This window comes from Myotis myotis, unplaced genomic scaffold (assembly GCF_014108235.1).
Source record: "Myotis myotis isolate mMyoMyo1 unplaced genomic scaffold, mMyoMyo1.p scaffold_m19_p_8, whole genome shotgun sequence".
Taxonomy (NCBI): domain Eukaryota; kingdom Metazoa; phylum Chordata; class Mammalia; order Chiroptera; family Vespertilionidae; genus Myotis; species Myotis myotis.
This window is the reverse complement of record NW_023416390.1, coordinates 76,607,835-76,625,838: the sequence shown is the minus strand read 5'-3', so window position 1 is coordinate 76,625,838 and position 18,004 is coordinate 76,607,835. Positions and strand designations below refer to the sequence as shown.

The 18,004-nt window shown below is 40.5% G+C and overlaps 1 protein-coding gene across 1 annotated transcript in view; it reads left to right on the top strand.

Moving 5' to 3' along the window:
• UBXN4 (UBX domain protein 4) overlaps window positions 1-18,004 on the top strand; it is a 50,773-nt gene that overhangs the window by 9,625 nt on the left and 23,144 nt on the right. Inside the window, exons 3-8 of the mRNA XM_036318911.1 lie at window positions 338-366; window positions 1,219-1,337; window positions 1,961-2,123; window positions 9,470-9,563; window positions 15,776-15,830; window positions 16,563-16,727. Of these exons, the coding sequence (XP_036174804.1) occupies window positions 338-366; window positions 1,219-1,337; window positions 1,961-2,123; window positions 9,470-9,563; window positions 15,776-15,830; window positions 16,563-16,727 (625 nt within the window). The remainder of the gene's footprint in view (window positions 1-337; window positions 367-1,218; window positions 1,338-1,960; window positions 2,124-9,469; window positions 9,564-15,775; window positions 15,831-16,562; window positions 16,728-18,004) is intronic.

Below are 18,004 nucleotides of genomic sequence, written 5' to 3'. Positions count from 1 at the left end.
AAGTCATAGGCATTAATATCTTGTTACAAGATACTGTATTTGGGTATACTTGTTGCTGAGGAAGCAACATGGCAGATAATAACTTGAGTTTTAGCCACCAGATCCAGCCACCAGTTTGTGGGTAGCAAGAGTAAGTTCTTTAATCTGAAAATTATAAAACAAAAAAGAAATTAGACTTATATTTTTCCCCTTCCAGCTGTTGGCTATGAAAGGAACTAGTAGTTTTAGAAAAATGCTTGTAATTGGTATAGTAAATTTTTATAAAAGCAACTCAGTATTTGGGAAACATGCATTCATCTGGTGATTTTCTGTTTTATTTTGTTTGTTTTTTTTACAGTGAAGCCTGCCTACAATTTTCACAAATCTGTATCCTTTCAATGAAGAATTGGTTTTACATATTTGCTTGAGGATTTACCTTTTATTTTTGTTATTTCATGAAATTTATAAGTTACTCATTTTTATTTATAAACTCATGCCTTCTTGTTAACTAGAGGCCCGGTGCACAAATTTATGCACGGTAGGCCAGCCAGCCCTGCCCCCTGGTCAAACTCCCAGTCAAACTCCCGGTCGAGGGGACAGTTTGCATATTAGCCTTTTATTATATAGGATGGGAACTTTATATTACTAAGTGTCCTTTGAGAGTACATTGTAGCAAATAGAATCATAGGGAGTTTATTGCAAGCATCTAGAATAGCAGTTCTCAACCTGTGGGTCACGACCCCTTTGGCAGTCAAACAATCCTTTGGCAGTTCTCAACCTGTGGGTCGCCTAAGACCATCCTGCATATCAGATATTTACATTACGATTCATAACAGTAGCAACATTACAGTTATGAAGTAGCAACGAAAATAATTTTATGGTCGGGTCACAACATGAGGAACTGTATTTAAAGGGCCAGAAGGTTGAAAACCACTGATCTAGAAAGTAGTGTGGAGCAGTATGGATGGCATGTTAGAAATAGTTGTCAAGAGGCAATATAAATCTAAGAGTCATGATAAGGGGGAATGTAGTAGATGTTCTCCACTCAGATACGTAATACAAGTAAGTCATAAATCAATTCCCATTTCACATGCAGTAATTGAAATTATTTTGTAAACATGTTAGCTGATTATTTTGTGGAATTCACAAAGATCATTTGTTTTGCTTTGTTATCAGTAGTGTTTCATAAAATTATTCCCTTGTTTTCCATGAATTGTTAGACTTAATTAAACTGTACAGATCCTGTAGTGTGTGTTCCATCCAGTTTCTTTATTGGAGACAGTGGAATTCCTTTGGAAGTAATAGCAGGAAGTGTTTCTGCAGATGAACTTGTTACCAGAATTCACAAAGTCCGGCAGGTGAGAAGGAACATAATTGTTCTTTGTGTAAACATATGAAAATGATTAGCCAGGAACTTGACATTGGAGTATTTTTTTAAGTACTCTCTATATTCAGGGACCTGCCATGCCATTAAATTGGAAAGGTAGTAAATACTCTCTTCCTGGACTGGTTTTGAAAATAGCATTATAAAGTTAGAGGTGCCTGTACCTAACACTTAAGTGACTTTTTGTTTCCTCTTCTCTTTTTTCCCCTCACCCAGCCCCATAATGCATATGACTCTTTGTTGCAAGAGAGTTCCTGTCACATTTAAGATATCTAACGGTATATTGCTTGACATGTTTTAGGGACCTTACTCAATATCTCATTTGTATCCACTTTGAGCAAATGACTAAGATAGCTTGTAACTTCTCCCCTTGAATTGTAATTTGAAGGAAAAGTAACATTTTACTTTTAAAACCTTTTAATGCTCTTGTCAGTTTATAGTAGAATTTCATAACATGATTATGTCATATTTAGGATTATATATATTAGATTTATCTACTTAGAAAGTATATACTTTGACTCGCTCTTATTTTGGTCTCATCTGCCATTGGTAAATCTAGATTCTTATCTGTTAAATTTCAATGTGTTTTCTTTCTAGATGCACTCATTAAAAGGTGAAACATCAGAGGCAAATGGCAGCCAGTCAGAAAGTTCACTTTCTACTCCATCCACCTCATTTGAACCTAACAATACTTCTGAAAACACTCAGTCAAGAAATGTAGAACTTTGTGAGGCATCACCCACTTCTGATACGGCAACAGGTAATTTTCAGTGTACTTTCTGATACAGTAGAAATACTCTTTCACTTCATTTTAATTTTTTAAAATTGATTTCAGAGAGGAAGGGAAAGGGAGAGAAACATCAATTTTTGTTAATCCTCACCTGAGAGTCATTGATCTGCTGCCTCCTGCATGCCCCCCAGTGGGGGTTGAGCCTGCAACTTGGGCATGTGCCCTTGACCAGAATCGAACCTGGGATCCTTCAGTCCACAGACTGATGCTCTATGCACTGAGCCAAACCAGCTAGGGCTCCTTCACTTCATTTTAAACGCCTTAGATTAATATCATTAAAAATAAAAACATTGCCTTTTCCCCCCCTCACATTCATCTAACTTAAAATTTAAGGGTTGTTTTAAATACATATGTTTGTCATTTAGTGGCAGAAGAGGATAAAGTCAGTGAATAAGCCCTTCAAACCCAAATAGGCCACAGTCCAGAATAGTTGATTTGTAATTTCTGCTACTATGCTGTGGTTCAGGGACTGTCATTTGACACTCAGCTGTTTTTGTTTGTTAGTTTGTTTTAAATATATACTTTTATTGATTTCAGAGAGAGGAAGTGAAAGGGAGAGAGAAATAGAAACATCAATAAAGAGAGAGAATCATTGATCGGCTGCCTCCTGCAAGCCCCCTACTGGAGATTGAGCCCACACCTCAGGTATGTGCCCAGACCAGGAATCGAACCATGACCTGGTTTATAGGTCGACACTTAATCATTGAGCTACACGGGCAGGTGACACTCAGCTATTTTATAAATTTCTTTCCAGCCAGAGGATTTTGAAAGGTCCAAATGAGCTAATGTATTTGGAATTGTCTTTATAATAGATAAAATACAATACATATTTAAGAGAATAATATTGGTATTTTTAAAATTAGAATCCTATATAATAAAAGAGAAACATGCAAATTAACCATCCCTCTGCTACGCTCAAGCCACACCCACAAGCCAATCCGAGTGACTATGCAAATTAACCTGACAAAGATGGCGGTTAATTTGCATACATAGGTGTCAAGCGCCCCAGGAGGTGACAGTGCTGCGGCCACGGGCTCCTGGGATCATTGCCGGCCCAGGAGGCGAGGCCTGCTGCACCAAACCATGCCCTCAGGCTCCCAGGACCTTTGCCAGCCCTGGGAGGCGAGGCCATAGCCACGCCCGAGGGCTTCCAGGACTTTCGCCAGCCAGGGAGCCGAGGCCACCCGTGCCTAGCCATGCCCGCGGGCTCCTGGGACCTTGCCAGTGGAGAGCGGGAGGTTTGGAGGACTTGGTAGAGCAGGAGACCACTGGACATAGAGCAGAGTGAGAGAGAGGGCGGCTTGGAGGGTGCGGCTCCCTCTTTCACCCCAGCTTCCTCATCACAGCTGTGGAAACTGACAGCAGGGAGGAGGAAGTCCCACCCCCACAGAATCAGCCAGAATCAGCCATTGGTCAGACAGCTCTCAGCAGCCTGATAGCCAGGACTCTCATTCACCTGCATTTCAGACCGTGACAGTAGAGAGGTGGGACTATGTCTAAAGAACAACTGTTGATACAACATAGCTCTGTAGCCAAAAGATGCTGGCATTATCGACAGAAAATGTCTGCAGAGCAGCGTGCATCTGATCCTGAAAGAAGGCAGCGCCTGCGACAGGATGTATCTGAACACCAGCTACTGGAAAAACAATGCTCTGATGCCAAAAAACATCAGCGTTATCGACAGAAAATGTCTAAAGACCAACGTGTCTTTGAAGTTGAAAGAAGGCGGTGGTGTTGACAGAATATATCTAGAGAACAGTCATCAACAAGTACTACCAATACCGGTAGGAACTGCCTTCTCAGCGAAAATGGAGTACATAAGTATGCAATTCTCAAACATGGTCGTGGTGGAATGACTGTTTGATGTGAATTTTGCCTCTCACTAAATTTCTCTGATGAAAAACGATCCGATGGTAAATTGACTCGATGTTGTAGCAAAAGGAAAGTCTGTCCAAATGATATACATTTTCCAGATTACCCGGCATATTTAAATAGATTAATAACAAACGCAGATTCTGACAGTAAAAATTTCATGGAAAATATTCATTCCATAAATAGTTCTTTTGCTTCCATAAGTGCAAATACTGCATCGCCATCAGTTTATGGGCCATACTGTTTTAGAATACATGGACAAGTTTATTATCGTATTGGAACTTTACATCCTGCGGATGGTGTTTCTCAGAAGTTTGCTCAACTCTATATTTTGGATACAGCCGAAGTAACAAATAAAAGATTAGCAATGCCAGAAAACCAGGGCTGCTCAGAAAGACTCATGATCAACATCAACAACCTCATGCATGAAATAAGTGAATTAACAAAATCATACAAGATGCTACATGAGGTAGAAAAGGAAGCCCAATCTGAAGCAGCAGCAAAAGGTATTGCTCCCACAGAAGTAACAATGGCAATTAAATATGAGCGTAACAGTGACCCAGGTAGATATCATTCTCCCCGTGTAACCAAGGTTGCTGTCATATTCAGAAACGAAGATGGAGAACCTCCTTTTTTGAAAGGGACTTACTCATTCATTGTAAACCAGATCCCCAATAATCCACATGCCACTAAAATGAAACAAATCAGTATACTGTTTCCTACACTAGATACAATGACATATCCTATTCTTTTTCCACACGGTGAAAAAGGCTGGGGAACAAATATTGCATTAAGATTCAAAGACAACTGTAATCGACAATGATACTAGACAAAATGTAAGGACACGAGTCATACAAGTGCAGTATTATGGATTTCATCTCTCTGTGTGGGACATGTTCAATCCTATTTTAAATGCAGGAAAGTTAAGTTTACCATGGATTCATATTCAAAAAAGGAGGCCAATCAGATAAATTTCATTAAAGCAAACCAATCTAAGTTGAGAGTTGAAAAATATAGTGTTTTGATGGATTATCTCAAATCTAGATCTGAAAATGACAATGTGCCGATTGGTAAAATGATAATACTTCCATCATCTTAGGGTAGTCCCAGAAGTATGCAGCAGCAATATCAGGATGCTATGGTATGGCAAGCCCAATTTATTCATAACCATGACATGCAACCCCAAATGGGCAGATATTGCTAACAATTTACAACACTGGCAAAAAGTTGAAAACAGACCTGACTTGGTAGCCAGAGGTGGGTTTTTTTTGTTTTTTGTTTTTTTTTTTAATTGATTTTTTACAGAGAGGAAGGGAGAGGGATAGAGAGTTAGAAACATCAATGAGAGAGAAAGAAACATCGATTAGCTGCCTCTTGCACACCCCCTACTGGGGATGTGTCCACAACCAAGGTACATGCCCTGACCGAATCGAACCTGGGACCCTTGAGTTCACAGGCTGACGCTCTATCCACTGAGCCAAACCGGTCAGGGCGGTAGCCAGAGTTTTTAATATTAAGCTGAATGCTCTTTTAAATGATAATCTGTAAAGTCCATTTATTTGGCAGAGTAATAACTAAAATTCATGTCATTGAATTTCAGAAATGCGTACTGCCTCACGCTCACATATTATTGATATTAGATAGTGAGTCCAAATTACGTTCCTCTAATTAATTCCCTTTCAATGGGCTACTAGTGAAAAGATAACTGTAAAATAGCGCTTACAGAAATAAGAGGTACAGTTGAAGAGGGGTTGATAGAAAAGGCAAAGAAAAAAATTGTTTATTGATTTCAGCAAGGAAGGGAGAGGGAGAGAGAGATAGAAACATCAATGATGAGAGAGAATCATTCAGCAGCTGCCTCCTGCATGCCCCACACTGGGGATCAAGCTCACAACCCAGTCAAATGCCCCGACCGAGAATCGAATTGTGACCTCCTGGTTCATAAGTCTACGCTCAATCATCGAGCCACACTGGCTGGACAAGGCAAAATAAATTTTATAGCGTGCATTAGGGTTGTGGTCAGAGTTGTTTGGTGTAATAGCAGCTTTGTAGTTAGATAAACCAAGAAGTTAGAACATAGTACCCTAAAAGATGATCCTGGATAATCATCAAGCCTCTATTTGAATGCATTTAATGACAGGAAGCTCATTATTTCACCTGGGAAGCCTAGTCTATTGTTGAAACCCTAGTTTTTATTAATTTTAATTTTGTTTGTTTATTTTTCGTTAATCTTCACCTGAGGATATTTTTCCATTGATTTTTAGAGAGGGTGGAAGGAAGGGGGCGGGGGGGGGTGGAGAGAGAGAGAGAGAGAGAGAGAGAGAGAGAGAGAGAGAGAGAAAGAGAAAGAGAAAGAGAGAGAAAGAAACATCGATTGGTTGCCTCCCACATGTGCCCCAATTGGGGCCTGGGATTGAGCCTGTAACCGAGGTACATGCCTCTGACTGGAATCGAACCCGGGACCCTTCAGTTGAGGGCCAACTGAACCAAACTAGCTAGGGCTTATTTTAATTTTAAAAATATAAAAATTTCTCACTCAGGGATATGTTTATTGATTTTAGAGAGAGGAAGGGAGAGAGAGAAGGGAAGAGAGAAATATTCATGTGAAAGAGAAACATCGATCAGTTGCCTCCCATATGCACCCAGACCAGGGATGGAATCTGTAACTTGGGTATGTGCCCTGACCAGAAATTGAACCTGCAGCCTTTTGGTATATGGGACTTCGCCCCGACTCACTTAGCCACACCAGCCAGGGCAAAGCCCTAGATTTTAGAAGAATTCTTCTAATGTTGAGCTGAAATTTGATGCCATATAATTTTCCATTAACTTTAGTGCTACTAATGGAGTTACACATAACAGGTTTTTGAAATATTTGAGGGAAAATTATCAGGTCCCTTCTTAGTAGTCTAATTTTAAGGTTTTACATGCATAGATCACTGAAATTCTGGATGCAGATAGGACTGAGGGACTCTATTATGATTGTAATCCATTTAGGTATACAGCAGAATAGCTATGTTTTACATTTACCTGAATATCATTTACAAAATTTTTCATTCTCTTTTGGACATAACCGAAAGGTGTTATGACCAACTAAATTCAGAATTGAAAATATAAGTTAAAAATGCACTTAATATGCATAACCTACAAAGCAACATAACATAGCATAGCCTACCTTGAATGTGCTCAGAACACAGTATCAAAAAACACTGGCAGCGCAGTACACCTTAGAGTATCTATTGTTTACCCTTGTGATTGCATGTCTAACTGGGAGCTGCGGCTGGCATGGGATGCATTTAGCAGTGTGTTGATAAATATTTAACAAAAGGCCTTTGAGGAAATAAAAGCGCTATTTGTAGTGTTTGCTAATTTTCAAGGTGTAATTACTCCTACTGTGGCTGATTTAGCTACCTAGGTGAATGCAGAGGTCGGAAGAAACATACCAACTACTCTACTTAGTAATTCTAGTATTTCCACTATGACTATAACTAAAACACTATGTTCCAGTCTTTGTAAAAGTCTAAACATTTTACTTCTATTAAAATGTTTCTCAAAACAACTCTACAAGGTTACTGTCTCCATTTTACAGATTAGGAGGTACAGAGAGATTAGATAATTTACTGAAGTGCCAGGATAGAACTTGAACCCAGACTTTGTTGCTCCATAGTCCTTGCTTTTTCAAAGATCAAAATGGAAGAAGCGCCTGGCGGGTCTGGCTCAGTGGTTGAGTGTCTACGCATGAACCAGGAGGTCCCCAGTTCCATTCCCAGTCAGGGCACATGCCTGGGTTGCAGGTTCATTTCCCAGTGTGGGGGGTACAGGAGGCAGCCGATTGATATGTCTCTCATCGATGTTTCTATTTCTCTATACCTCTCACTTCCTCTCTCTCTAAAATCAGTAAAAACTTTTTTTTTTTTAATTTCTAAAAAAAACAAGTTATCGCCTGGCTGGCATGGCTCAGTGGTAGAGCATCGACCTATGAACCAGGAGGTCAAGGTTCGATTCCTGGTCAGGGCACATGCCCGGGTTGCGGGGTCAATCCCCAGGGTGTGGCATGCAGGAAACAACTGACCATTGATTCTCTCTCTTCATTGATATTTCTATCTCTTTTTCCCTCTCCTTTCCTCTCTGAAATCAATAAAAATGTATTTTAAAAAAGGTTATCAAGTTGGTGGAAATGGTAGAGGTTCTAAAAGGAAGTGCCAGACTATAACTATCCTCTGCAACAGGCCAGGACAAAATTCTATTCTCCAGGAAATTCTTAAAAGAATATTAGTATAGAGACATACAAAAAGCTCTTCTAAGGAATAATTTTGGTATACATTTTGGCATCCATTGGGCTAGTGTAAATATAGAGCAATAACCAGGATTGAACTTGGCCTTTAGAGCATCACTGTTGAATATCGTAGGCCCAGCCACATGTGGCTATTTTAATTAAAATTAAATACAATGAAAAATTTAGACATTCAGTTGCATTAGCCTTATTTCAAATCTTCATTAGCCACATGTGGCTAGTGGCTACTGTACTGGACACCATAGATATTGGACAACATTGCTCTAGAGCAGCGATTCTCAACCTTTCGGTCGCGACCCCTTTGGGGGTCGAACAACTCTTTCACAGGGGTCGCCTAAGACCATTGGAGAAAACATATATTATTACGTATTGTTTTTGTGATTAATCACTATGCTTTAATTATGTTCAATTTGTAACAATGAAAATACATCCTGCATGTCAGATATTTACATTACGATTCCTAACAGTAGCAAAATTACAATTATGAAGTAGCAATGAAAATAATTTTATGATTGGGGGTCACCACAACATGAGGAACTGTATTAAAGGGTCGCGGCATTAGGAATGTTGAGAACCACTGCTTTGGAGTGAAGCCTACCCATGTCCAGGCATGCATGCTTTATTTTGTTATATCCCCTCATGCCAGATTAATATTTCTTCATGCTTTACCTCTAACTTTTACCTTGGTATCGTCAACTGGGTAACTGCCTTATTTCCTTATTTATATACTACGAGAAGCCCAGTGCACAAAATTCGTGCACTGGGGGGCGGGGGGGAGTGTCCCCTCAGCCTGGCCTGTGCCTTCTCTCAGTCCAGGAACCCTTGGGGTATGTCTCCCACCACCACCGCTGTACTCGCCAGCCCAGCATCTGGCTGTGCGGCACCCCCCTGGTGGTCAATGCACATCACAGCAACCTGTCATTCTGCCGTTCGGTTGATTTGCATATTAGCCTTTTATTATGTAGGATTGTATTCAGATCCATACTTCAGAATTAGTAATAGTTCATTTTTTATCTCCTGCTCCATTCTTAGAGAAAATATGTAATGTTTAAGAAACCAGATTAACAAATGTTGTAACTAAAAAAGTGTATATCTTTTAAAAATTGGCATTAAATGAAATATTTTTCTTACTTCTTTATATTTAATAAATAAGGAGGAGAAAAATCAGACCATGCCACTTCATCTCAGGAGCCTAGAGGATGTTCAAATCCAAGACCCTCAGAGGACCTCACTGTCAAAGTGGAAAGGTTTGCTTTTATTTTTGCAAATAGTAGTTTATTAAAAAGACAGTGGTTTTCAGTTATTTCCTTAATTTGAGAAAAAGCTAAAATTGTACAAATGAAGTGTAGTAATTCTGGGTTGAAAACTTTATTATCTGACCTACTTGTTTGTATCGCTAAAGATCAATTCTGGAAGTAAAGTTCTTCTGTATCTCTGAAGTCATCAGTCAGCTTTAGGTCTGACCATTCAAAGAATCATTTTTTATTTGCATTTTGTGGGGGGTTTTGTTTATTTTGTTTTTTATTAATCCTCACCTGAGGATATTTTTTCCATTGATTTTTTTTTAGACAGAGTGGAAGGGATAGGGAAAGAGAGAGAGAAAGATAGATATCAATTGGTTGCTTCCCACACATGCCCCACCCAGGGCTGGGGATCCAGCCTGCAACTGAGGTATGTGCCCTTGACTGGAATTGAACGTGGGACTCTTCAGTCCATGGGCTGACACTCTAACCACTGAGCAAAACCAGCTAGGGCTTCACTGGCATTTTATAACAGAAGGTTTCCATCTGTCACTTCTGCCTTTCTCTCTCTATGCCATAGGATAATAAGTTCCAGATGGGCAAGAATTTCTGCTAATTTTATGGCTGTATACTGAGCCTGGGTTCTGCATAAGTGGGTGTCTACTAAATGTCATGTGTTATTGGTTGGTCTCATAATCAGATACAAATGTCTGGCTTGTGGTTTCTAGTTTAATACTTCAATGATTTAGTAAAAGTAAATCATAGTCTTTTATACTATGATTCTTAAAAGTTATATGAGTTAATGGTAAACAGATAAGCAGGATATATTTTTTTTTTTATATTTTATTGATTTTTTTTTTACAGAGAGGAAGAGAGAGGGATAGAGAGCCAGAAACATCAATGAGAGAGAAACATTGATCAGCTGCCTCCTGCACGCCCCCCACTGGGGATGTGCCCGCAACCAAGGTACATGCCCTTGACCGGAATCGAACCCGGGACCCTTGAGTCCGCAGACCGACGCTCTATCCACTGAGCCAAACCGGTTCTGGCAGCAGGATATTTTTTTTAATCCTGACTTAAAACCACTTAGTGTTATATGAACATTAAGAAAAATTCCTTAGCCGGTTTGGCTTAGTGGACAGAGCATCAGTCTTCAGAGTGAAGGGTCCCAGGTTTGATACCAGTCAAGGGCACATGCCTGGGTTGTGGGTTCAATCCCCAGTGGGGGGTGTGCAGGAGGCAGCCGATCAATGATTCTCTCTCATCATTGATGGGTCTAGCTCTCCCTCTGAAATCAATAAAATATATTTAAAATAAATTAAATAAATATATATTTTTTAACAATCAGCTTATTTTCAGAAAAACCTAGATTCTGATTGTTTTTTTTTTTTTATTTTATTGAGTTTTTTACAGAGAGGAAGGGAGAGGGATAGAGAGTTAGAAATATCGATGAGAGAGAAACATGGATCAGCTGCCTCCTGCACACCCCCTATTGGGGATGTGCCCGCAACCAAGGTACATGCCCTTGACCGAATTGAACCTGGGACCCTTCAGTCCACAGGCCAATGCTCTATCCACTGAGCCAAACCAGTTAGGGCCTAATTGTACTTGAAAGAGTTGGGCATGGTCAGGATCTTGATGTGAAAAGCAGAATAGATCCTCACAGTGGTGAGAAATGGTGGAAGGCTGGAGGAGCAGCAGCAGAAAAATGAAGTTCCCAAGGAATCATCCTCTTTTGTTTCCTTCTGTTTTGCTAACACCAAACCTACCACTGGGCACTCTTACTTGGACCACTTGGGGTGAAATGGAAAATCAAAAATTAAGAAAAGGATTTGGAGACTTGTTGAGAATGAGAAGAAATACGACAGGTGGCCTTTTATTGTGGGGTTTGGTCAGGTGCTATTTAATTCAGTGGGAAAGTGAAGTTTTGATTTTTAAAAATTTTTAATTATAGTTGACATACAATAATAGTTTCAGGTGTGCAACAGTGATTAGATACTATGTACAAAATGATTACTCTGATAAATCTAGTACCCACCTGGCACCATACATAGTTATTATAATATTATTGACTATATATCCCCTTTGTTGTACTTTACATCCCCATGACTATTTTACTACTTAATCCCTTTCACCTTTTTCATCCATCCCCTCAATCCACTCCTATTATTTCTATTATTTTGGGAAAGATAATATATAGTACCATCAATTCTAACCTTTTATTTGGGAAGGTTTCACCCTCAAAGAGTTTAAAGAATAGTATAACAACCACCTTTTTGCTGATTCATTTGAAAGTTTCAGATATTTCGTTTTACTCTTAATGCTTGAGTGTGTATCTCCTAATAATAAAAAAATTAGCTGAGTTTCTGTTGGCTCTGAGCAGGGCCTCCAGCCTAGTTTGGAGACTGGGGTCTACACCCACCAACCCATGCCCTGCCCCATCCCTCAGGTCAATTAAAAAAAACACAAAATAACACAATTGAGCCTGGTGATTGTAGTTCAGTGGTTGAACAAGGAAGTCGGTCACAGTTCGATTCCTGGTCAGGGTACATGCCCGGTTTATGGGCTCGATCCCCAGTAGGGAGTGGTACGAGGAGGTGGCATAGCTCTCTCTCATCATTGATGTTTCTGTCTGTCTCTCCCTTTCCCTTCCTCTCTGAAATCAATAGAAAAATATTTTTTTAAAAAACCATTTGAGTAGTAGATTCCCAGATTGCAAAAGTGATGAAATAGTTCATTTGTCATTAAGATACAGTAGGCTTTTCAACCAAATTAGAACAAAATTGCATCTGCAAGTGATAATATAATGAAAGAATAAAGACATTTTCAGATTTTAGTACAACACCATTACCATACTAAAGAAATTGTAAATTATATTATCTAATACTAGAGGCCCGATACACAAAAATTTGTGCACTCGGGGGAAGGGGGGGTCCCTCAGCCTGGCCTGTGCCCTTTCGCAGTCTGGGATCCCTCGGGAGATAACGCCCTGCTGGCTTAGGCCTGCTCCCGGGTGGCAGAGGGTAGACCCAATCCCTAGGTGCAGCCCCTGGTCGGGCTCAGAGCAGGGCCGATTGGGGAGTTGGGGCGCCGCCCCCTGTCATGCACAGAGCAGGGCGGATTGGGAGGTTGCGATGCCACCCTCAGTCACGCTCAGGGTAGGGCCAATTCGGGGGTTGGGACACCGCCCCCTGTCACACTCAAGGCAGGGTCGATGGGGAGGTGCGGCGCCACCCCCTGTCACGCACAGAGCAGGGCCAATCCGGGGGTTGGGGCGCTGCCCCTTGTCACGCACAGAGCAGGGCCCATCAGGGGGGTTGGGGCTCCTTACCCTGTCACGCACAGAGCAGGGCCAATCAGGGGGTTGGGGAGCTCCCCCCTGTCACTCACAGAGTAGGGCCGATAGGGGAGTTGGGGCACCGCCCCCTGTCACACTCAGGGCAGGGCCGATGGGGAGATTATGGCTCTACCCCATCACACACAGAGCAGGGCGCGTGGAGGGGGTGGGTTGGGGCGCCGCCCTCTATCACCCACAGAGCAGGGCCGATCAGGGGGTTGGGGCGCCGCCACTGTCACACTCAGGGCAGGGCCAATGGGGAGGTTATGGCTCTACCCTGTCACACACAGAGCAGGGCCCGTGGGGGAGGGTTGGGGCGCCGCACCCTGTCACACACAGAGCCACAGGGCGATAAGGGGGTTGGGGAGCTCCCCCGTATCAGGCACAGAGCAGGGCTGATCAGGCAGTTGGGGCGCCTTCCCCTGTTGCGAACAGAGCAGGGTGGATAGGGAGGTTGTGGCCCCGCCCCCTGTCACACACAGAGCCGCAGGGCGATCAGGGGGTTTGGGCGCTGCCCCCTGCCACGCTGATCCCCGTGCCGGGAGGCCTCGCGGCTCCGCAGATCCCTGTGCTGGGAGGCATATTACCCTTTTACTATATAGAATAGAGGCCTGGTGCATGGGTTGGGCTGGCTGGTTTGCCCTGAAGGGTGTCCTGGATCAGTGTGGGGGTCCCCACTGGGGTGCCTGGCCAGCCTGGGTGAGGGGATGATGGCTGTTTGCAGCTGGTCACACACCCTTCAGGGTGGGGGTCCCCACTGGGGTGCCTGGCCAGTCTGGGTGAGGGGCTAGGGCTGAAGCTCCCAACTGCTCCTTTTTTTCTTTTTTCTTTTTTTATTCTGGGCCAGCTTTAGCTCTGGCTCCAGCTCTTAGGCCTCTGCTGCTGAAAGCAGGTATCTGGTTTGTTTGGGTTCTATAATCAAAACAATGTATAACTCCAGCTCTGAGATCCCGGCTGGCTGAAAGCAGGTTTCTGGGGTTTTGTTTAGCTTGTATATTTGTTACAATGTTTCAAACTGCATTCTCAGATGCCGGCAAGGCAAGCGGGGAACGTTGGTTTCCTCCTTCACTGAAGCAAGCAAGCCTCATGTTAGTTTCAAGCTGCCTGGCTGCCGGCCGCCATCTTGGCTGGCAGTTAATTTGCATATCTTGCTGATTAGCCAATGGGAAGGGTAGTGGTCGTACGCTAATTACCATGTTTCTCTTTTATTAGATAGGATTCAATCATGTACATATTTCTGCAGTTATTCTAATAATGTCGTTTATAACTTTTTTTCTCAATTCAAGATCCACATTCAAGGATCATTCATTGAATTTTGTTTGGTTTCCTTTTTTTTTTTTTTTTTAATATATTTTTGTTGATTTCAGAGAGGAAGGGAGAGGGAGAGAGAGTTAGAAACATCATTGATGAGAGAGAGTCATTGATTGGCTGCCTCCTGCACACCCCAACTGGGCATTGAGCCCACTAACCTGAATCTAATGGAACCAACCACATGTACTACTTTGCTCAGCATTGTATTTGTGGGGCCTTTTTGTGCTGTTGCATGTGGTAGTAGTTGGTGCACTCTCATTGCTGTATGGTATTCTATTATTTGACTATTGTATAATTTATCCATTCTACTGTTGATGGATATTTGAGTTGTTTTCAGTTTGGGGCTGTTATGAATAGGGCACTATGAACATTCTTGTACATGCCTTGGTGAACATATCTTTTGGCTGAATTTGTAGGGAATGGGAATTTCTTGGTCATAGGTACTGGCCAGTTTTCCAAAGTGGGTATACCAATTTATAACTCCCCTCAGCAGTAAGATGGTTCACAAATCCTTTTTTTTTTCCCTTCTAATGTATTACAGTTCGTTTCTCTTATTCTTTTTGATGCCCAGATTTGGCTAGTACAACCCCTTCATGCTGAGTCTTCTGTTCTTTGGACAAACATCTCATCATTCTTTGAGCACTCCCTTGATTTCTGGCATAAGTTGTTCAGCTGAGTTTCAGCAACTACATATATCTGTGTAACCTAAATCCCTCTCAGAGAAAGTTCCATTATTTTTTAAAATTGAAATACAATTTATAAACTGTAAGACTCAAAGTTTACAATTCATTGAGTTTTAATATATTCACATTGTACAAACCATTACCACTGTCTGCTTTCAGAATCATTAGTTTCTTAATTGGTGAATTTATTACAGTTGAGAATTAATCTTGTTATTAGTTTTTATAAATGCTAGCCTTTAGTTTTTTGCTTTTATTTTTTAACAATTTTGTACCATATTGCTGTTTACTTCTGTGTAAGGGGTAAAGCATTTGTAAGTCATTGATTTATATATTTGTTTGAAGATGTAGATGTGTGTGTGTGTGTATACTTTTTAATATATTTTTATTGATTTCAGAGAGGAAGGGAGAAGGGGAGAGAGAAACATCAATGATGAGAGAGAATTATTGATCGGCTGCCTCCTGCATGCCCCACACTGGGGATTGAGCCCGCTACTGAGGTTTGTGCCCTGACCGGGAATTGAACTGTGACCTCTTGGTTCATAGGTCGACGCTCAACCACTGAGCGATGCCAGCCAGGCCTAGATGTATATATTTTAAATCAATATCAAATAAATCAGGGGGGATAAAAAGGGAACCAGTGGTAAGTAGGAGGTAAGGTGCTTAGAGCTAGAGCTAGCTTCCCATTGGGCTTCCCCGGACTCACCATGGATTTCTCTAGTGGCCAGGGGCAAGGCAAATAATTTGTTGCTTTGTCTTAAGGAGCTTTTTTTGTTTGTTGTTTCTATATTTCCCCAGTTGTTTGTAGCTAAAGAAATCATCTAAATATATTTTATATTAATATGATGTGTCTCAGTTAATGTATTTTTTAAAAAACTTTTATAATACAGACTAACCAAAAAACTTGAAGAAAGGAGAGAAGAGAAAAGGAAAGAGGAAGAACAGGTAAAGTTTGTACACTTAGCATTGTTTTATTCTTCCATTAAGTGAGGGAACATTTGACTCCCTATTCAGTTGGCAGACCTAGGATGGCTTTCTGGTTATAGTTCAGTGTTGGAGCATAGTGAAGGGAATTATCTGTCTTCTGTAGTAGGATCATAGTATACAATTTTTTAGTATTCTTTTTGTAAATAGCTAGGAGTAAATTGGCTCATTATTTCTCTCTCTGCTATGAGTCTTTTTATATTAAGAATAAAGGGACTTGAACTAAAATATTTTTGCTTTGATACAGATCAAAATTTTAGTTTCTTTTTGTAAAAAAAAAAATTGTAGACATTTTGCCGAATTTTTCCTGTCGTGTTGCTGCATTCCATTTTTCTCACCGTGCGCTCCTAATCTGCATCATCTCTTTAGGGTTTTAATCTAAGAAAGTTATCATTTAATATAGTAAAGTCAAATAAAAGACTGCCTTGTTGTCCTTGAAGGGTAACATATTCATCTCAGAAACCAGTGACCTGCAATTCTTTGTTTTCAAATTACATTGACCACATCATACTCTTAATAGAACCATTGGCAAAGATGTATAAATTTGACCTTTATCCCATGCTGTTAATAGATTCTACTGACCTCTTACATTTTATGAAGTAAATGTACCTACAACCTGCTATATACAGAATAATATCTAGGGCAGATTATTAAATAATGTTTTGAGCTCATAAAACTTTCTCTTTAATTCAGAGAGAGATTAAAAAAGAAATTGAGAGGAGAAAAACTGGAAAAGAAATGTTGGATTATAAAAGAAAGCAAGAAGAAGAATTAACAAAAAGAATGTTAGAGGAAAGAAATAGAGAAAAGGCAGAAGATAGAGCAGCTCGAGAGCGTATAAAACAGCAGATTGCATTGGTGAGTATTAATTTTTTTTTTTACTGCTTGACTGTAGAACATTTATGAAATTGTTTTTCCATGCATAATGGTTTGCTTTATTACCAGACAGTGAACACAAAAATAGTAGATTTTTAGTGGCTCAAAAAGTACCAATTCTGCCAGAAGAGGCAGAAAGGGAGAAAGGAATAGAGAAGGTGTATGAAGAAATAATGGTAGAAAACTTCCCTAACCTGGTAAAGGAAAAAGTCACACAAGTTCAAGAGGCACAGAGAACCCAAAAGAAGAAGAACCCAAACAGACCGACGCCGAGACACATTATAATTAAAATGCCAAAAATTAAAGACAGAGAATCTTAAAGGCAGCAGGAGAAAAGAAAACTGTTACCTACAACGGAGTTCCCATAAGGCTGACACCTGATTTCTCATCAGAAACTCTACTGTCCAGAAGGGAATGGCATGAAGTACTCAAGGTAATGGAAAGAAAGGTCCAGAGACCAAGATTACTATATCCAGCAAGGCTATAATTCAAAATAGACGGTCAAATAAAGAGCTTCTCCAAAAAAAAAAAAAAAAAAAGGCTAAAGGAGTTCACCACCACCAAGCCAGCATTACAAGAAATACTAAAGGGATTGCTGTAAGGGATTGCTGAGAAGAAGAAACAGAGAAACCTAGCCATACAGAATTAAAATGACTATAAACAAGTACCTCTCAATAATAACCCTAAATGTAAATGGATTAAATGCTCCAATCAAAAGGTGTATGGTAGCTGAATGGATACAAAACATGACCCAACTATATGCTGTCTACAAGAGACCCGCCTCAAAACAAAAGACACACACAGGATGAAAGTGAAGGGATGGAAAAAAGATTTTCCATGCAAATGGAAAAGAAAAAAAAGTTGGAGTAGCGATACTCATATCTGACAAAATAGACTTTAAAAGCATCATGCTAAGTGAAATAAGCCAGTCAGAGAAAGATAAATATCATATGATCTCACTCATTTGTGGAATAGAATGAACAACATAAACTGATGAAAAAAAATAGAGCCAGAGGAAACAAAAATATTCTAGAATATAATAGAAGTAATCCTTTTTTTTTTTTTTTTTTTAATTTTATTTTATTGATTTTAGGGAGAAAGCAAGAAACATTAATTTGTTAGTACACTTATTCATGCATTCATTGGTTGCTTCTTGTATGTACCCAACCAGGAATCAAACCTGTAATCTTGGCATCTATATACATAAAAGTCTAAGCTATGATGCATACTGACCACCAAAGGGCGCTCCCACAGCCAAC